This window comes from Chrysochloris asiatica, unplaced genomic scaffold (genome assembly GCF_000296735.1).
Source record: "Chrysochloris asiatica unplaced genomic scaffold, ChrAsi1.0 scaffold00303, whole genome shotgun sequence".
In the NCBI taxonomy this organism is placed as follows: Eukaryota; Metazoa; Chordata; class Mammalia; order Afrosoricida; family Chrysochloridae; genus Chrysochloris; species Chrysochloris asiatica.
In genome coordinates this window covers 6,549-11,857 of record NW_006408821.1, presented here as the reverse complement: position 1 = coordinate 11,857, position 5,309 = coordinate 6,549, and the positions used below count along the sequence as shown (strand labels likewise).

At 37.8% G+C, this 5,309-nt stretch overlaps 1 protein-coding gene across 1 annotated transcript in view; it reads right to left on the bottom strand.

Moving 5' to 3' along the window:
• LOC102827859 (transmembrane protease serine 11E-like) overlaps positions 1-5,309 on the bottom strand; it is a 71,464-nt gene that overhangs the window by 64,097 nt on the left and 2,058 nt on the right. The window contains exons 2-3 of the mRNA XM_006874818.1: positions 2,783-2,845; positions 2,341-2,401 (exon numbers count right to left, since the gene is read on the bottom strand). Coding sequence (XP_006874880.1) covers positions 2,341-2,401; positions 2,783-2,845 — 124 coding nt within the window. The remainder of the gene's footprint in view (positions 1-2,340; positions 2,402-2,782; positions 2,846-5,309) is intronic.

Below are 5,309 nucleotides of genomic sequence, written 5' to 3'. Positions count from 1 at the left end.
CCTCATCTTTCTCCCGCGGAGCAGCTGGTAGTTTCGAACCGCTGAACTTAAGGTTCGCAGCCCGATTCGTAACCACTACGCTACCAGACTTACAGCCTTGGAAACCCTGTATTGGGTCACTATGAGTCAGAACCGACTACACGGCACATAAGAACAACAAATGCCTAGGATATTTATGTTTAAGCATTCCATTAATTTTTTACTACTTCCTATTTTCCTAGAGTCATACTTCATACATTCCATATTCCATTTATTTATGGATTTTTACACCTGTCTGTATTCATTTTGAGTAGTGCCCCATCAGCAAATGAAGGTCCCGAAGGCTTTATTTCATTAGCATTATCATGGTCAGCTCTTACTCAGTCATATTTTGAGTGGCTTCTAACCTGAGGGGCTCATCTTCTGGCACTATATCTGACACTATTTTAGTGCTCTTCATGTTTCAATATTCAATATTCGGATGCTATCTGACAGTGTTCCACTGTTATTCATAAGGTTTTCAGTGACTAAATATTCAGTAGTAGTTTGCATCTCTTTCTTTCTAGTCTTCCTTAGTTTGAAAGCTCAGCTGAAGCCTGTCCACCATGTATGACCCTGCTATTATTTAGAATACTTGTGGCATAGCTCCCAGAATCACAGCAACATGCAAACCACAACAGTACAATGCATGACAGACAAGTGGTAGCATTTATAGGCAGAGTTAAAAGAGATTTGTAATGTTCTCTAAGCAGGCCACAGCCAAGAGGCCACATGACTGATCGGCCAAGGATCAGAGAGAAGCCTGGCAATGGCTATTGCTGAGAAGAGGCTGTCATGACCAAAGAACTGTATCCTTAGTGTTATTGATCCTGAGTTGTATCCTGTTAACTTCCCTAATAAACCCCATAATCATGTTGTCTGTGAGATCGCTGTGCCATAGCAAAGAACTATCAAATCCAGCAGAGAAGAAAGTGCCATGAGAGGGACGGCTTTGATTGAAAGTATGCCACATTCCAGATATTTAATAATTATTTTAGCAGAATATCATAGAACTTTGATAATAAAAATTATTAAAATGTCTAATATTCATGTGTGTTCACTACTTTGTGTAATCCTCATAAGAACTCAATGAGTTGGTTTTATTTCCTTTTTTAGATGAGAAAAACTGAAGCTTAAGCAACAAAAAGTTATATAACCAGAAATTTCTTTAACAGTATGTACAGATTCATGCAAAAATATATTGCATGTTGGTGTAGCACTGTAGGATCAGCACTGGACTGCTAACCACAAGGTCGGTGGTTCAAACACACCAGCCACTACTTGGAAACCCTATACAGTTTCACTATGGGTCAGCACTGACTCAACAACACTTAATAATATAGGAAACATAACAAACTGCCTGAAACTAATGCTTATGCAGGTTTATTTTCTTGGTTTATTTAAAAAAAATACATGCTCTTAGCCATTATCTCAGTGTGCTTTCCAAGATGCTGTTATATAGTGACAATCTCTAGAAACCGTGGTACATACTCAGGGTGAACTCATGATTACTTGAGTTCAAATTACAGCTTTATTATTTACTAGATACGTGACCTTGACAAGTCACAATCTATCTTTGCTTCCGTTTTCTCAACTGTAAAATAGGACAATAATCTAAGTGCTATTTTGTCCTTCATCAACAAATAAGTACAAGAAACTTTCATGTCCAAAGCCTTTATTGACAGGTCAGTAAGTAGGCATGATTGACTGAAAAATGTACTCCTTCTTGCTTTCCCAACCCCAGCTTCTCCCACTCCCAGGTCAGATGATTTCACAAGATAGGTTTTTCTGGTCTGGTCAACTTTCACCTTATTAGCATAACCTGTAAGTCTGGTGTCCTGAACTGAGAAACTCAATTATGCAGGAAATTCCCACAGATTAGAAGTTATCTTTCAGGAACCAAGGGCCAAGAATGAATTATTTGGGCAAAGTTAACCTCACTCTTACAGCATGGAGTCATTACGAGATTTAAATGAGTTAATATAAATAAAATACTCTGGGGTATTGGTTAAAAGCATAAATTATTTTTAAATGAACCAAGAAAATATAATAGTACAAATTTTAGTGTTAGGCACCCCTAGATTCCAAAGTTATTTGTGTTTGGTTCTACTCTTTCCTCTTATGCTTACATAGAAAAGAAACTAGTTATGAGTTAAATCTTATTTTTATCCTTGTAAATAGTGTCACTCTGGACTGACTCCTGTATTTTTCTTATATACACTTAGCACTTAGCAACAACAACAACACTTTTACCTTAATTTTCAAATATCTATGTAAGCTACTCCTGGGTCAGACAGTTTGTAAATGGGTCTCTTATCTTACCCATCTTTTTCTTATTTTGATCTGATCTCATGATTTTAGAGTTGTTTTTTGACTTTCTGCCCTGAAATTAAAAAACAAACAAAAAACATACTCATTAACCTCCATCTGATCAGCTTGTACTCTTGGTTCTTACTTGATATTTTTTTCCTAAAGACCTTGAATGCTTTCCTCTACACATACTGGAAATGCTGTTGTTAAGTACCATCGAGGTAGTTCCAACTCATAGAAGTTCTGTAGAGGGTTTCCAAGGAATGGCTGCTGGGTTTCAGCTGTTGTTCTTGTGGTTCAAACCACACTAGGATTAGGGGTTTTAAAGTTAACAATTCAAATTTGTTTCAACACTTCAACTGTATACCAAACAAAACATATCTATTGAATATGAGATGGGGAGTTGAAGAACTCATTTTCACCTCTGTGCTTCAGGCTATTTTACATACCTTACTTGGACAATGTGAGATGTGACATATTGTCTTTGGAGTTTGGATTTGTGAAATGTTTCATTTATCTGTGAAAACAGAACAAATAATGACATTAAAAAAACAACAACTTCTCATTGTCGATACCGTAAATTGACACAAAAGCAAACAGAATTTTATAATGATTCTCATTTACCCATCATTCATCTTCACCAGTTATCATATCAATATTATTGTTGTAAAGTGCCGTTGAGTCGGTTCCAACTCACAGTGACACTGTATAGGGTTTTTGAGGAGGAGCAGCTGGTGAGTCTGAACTGCTGACCTTTTGGTTAGCTGTCCAGTGCTTATCCTACAGTGCCGCACCTGGACTCCAGTTATCAATATATGACCATACATATGTTATTTTACTAAGGAGCTCTGGTAGCGTAGTGGTTACAAATTGGGCTGTGAGCCGCAAGGTCAGCAGTTCGAAACTACCAGCGGTTCCGCGGGAGAAAGATGAGGCGGTCGCTCCCGTAAAGATTTACAGCCTCGGAAACCCTGTGTAGGGTCGCTATGAGTCGGAACCGACTCCACGGCACATAACAACAACAATGTTATTTTACTACTATCCACATCTTCCCTGGGAGTACAGTGACTCTGTAGGATAAGCAATGGATTGCTAACCACAAGGTTGGATATTCAAGCCTACCAGATATTCCATGGGAGAAAGATGAGACTTTCTACTCCTACAAAGACTGATAGCCTTGGAAACCCTATACAGGGTTGCTATGAGGTAGAAAGGCGCCCTGGTAGTGTAGTGGATTATGAGTTGGGCTGCTAACTGCAAGGTCTGTAGCTTGAATCTACCAGTCATTCCATAGGAGAATAATGAGGCTTTCTGCTCCCATATAGAGTTACAGCCTTGGAAACCCTATACAGGGTTGCTGTGAGTCAGAACCAATGATCCACATCTTCCACCATGCTCAAATTATTTAGGGTAAATAATTTAATTCATGGAAGTTTGTCCATAATATACCAGAATGTAGCTGTGCTATGTGTCTCTGTGTTTCACAAAGGGCAGAGGTAATCAGTTCAGTGGTAGAATTCTTGCCTTTTATGTGGAGAACTGTGTTTGATACCTGGCCAAAGCTTCTCAAACACAGCTAGCATCCATCTGTCAGTGGAGGCTTGCATCTGCTATGATGATGAACAGACTTGAGGAGGGCTTTCAGACTAAGACAGATTAGGAAGAAAGGCCTGGAAATCTACTGAAAATTCAGCCAATGAAAAAATCTGATATGCATGAGTTCAGCATGAGTTGAGGGCTGATTGGACTTTTGGTGTGGTGCTTCCAGTTAATGCGGTAAACTGCAACGTTGGTTTGGGCCGTTAAGGCCGGCAGTTCCAACTCACCAGCTGGTCCTTGGAAACCCTGTACAGGGTCGCTATGAGTAAGATCCTCACTCGATGGCACTTAACAACAAGCAACAAAAACAATATTTAACAGTTATTTTAAAATGTGGTAACAATGCCATCATCAGTTATATAATAATAATAAAAAAAATCATCAATTTTATCAAGATTTCTTCCTAAGAAACCCTGTTGGGCAGTTCTACTCATAGGATTGCAATGAGTCAAAATTGACTCGACAGCACATGACAACTATCATTAAATTCAGCGTTCAAATTTCCCCAATCATGATTCATGTAAGAGAAAAAAAGCAATGTATATTAAATGGGTGCCATTTTGAAAACTATCTGTATATTGAGTCAATACTGTTAATAAATGGCCTTAAATAAATATTATGTAACAATGTGAGGTGACAATATTTGCTTCTTATGAGCAGTATGATAAGTCAGAATTTTAAGGACCAACTGATATTGTTTGTCTTTCATGTCAGTCATTTCTTGAACAGCAATGCTGTATGTTGTTGTTAAGTGCCATTGAGTTGGTTCTGACTTATCATGACCAGTATAGGATTTCCAAAGAGCAGCTGGTGATTCAAAGCATCCTTGCAGTTCTGCCCTTATCCTACTGCCCCACCCCAGGACTGCTATATAACTGAACGAAAATGTCCTCAGAAGGAAAAGATGTTTCTAATGCTTTTACACCGTGGCATCCTTCTTTGTATGTATGAACTGAAAACCATTTTCTCTGCTCTTTCAATTTTGTTCTGCTGATGGATTCAAAGTGGGATACAGTAGAAATCTCTCAGAAAAATTTTATGAGAGAATAACTTTCAACTGATTCTGATTCTCTAAATTAAATGGATTTCTCCATTTAATTGAATTGTTCTTAATTTTACTTTGAAACAAACAGCTTTAATTAGCAGTGACTCATTTTGAAATGAGTCAGGTTCGAATTTTGAAATGAAAGTTTCAAATTTTGGCTTTCCTCCTGTTCCAAAACAATGGGAATGGTAATATGGACAAGATACTTGGCGTGTCAATAGAGGAAATAGGCAATAAACAAGACAATAGACAAATATATAAATATGATAATTTGAGATACTGATAAGTACTAGGAAGGATGTAAAATAGAGTGGTAACTCCAGATAGTATTGTGGAG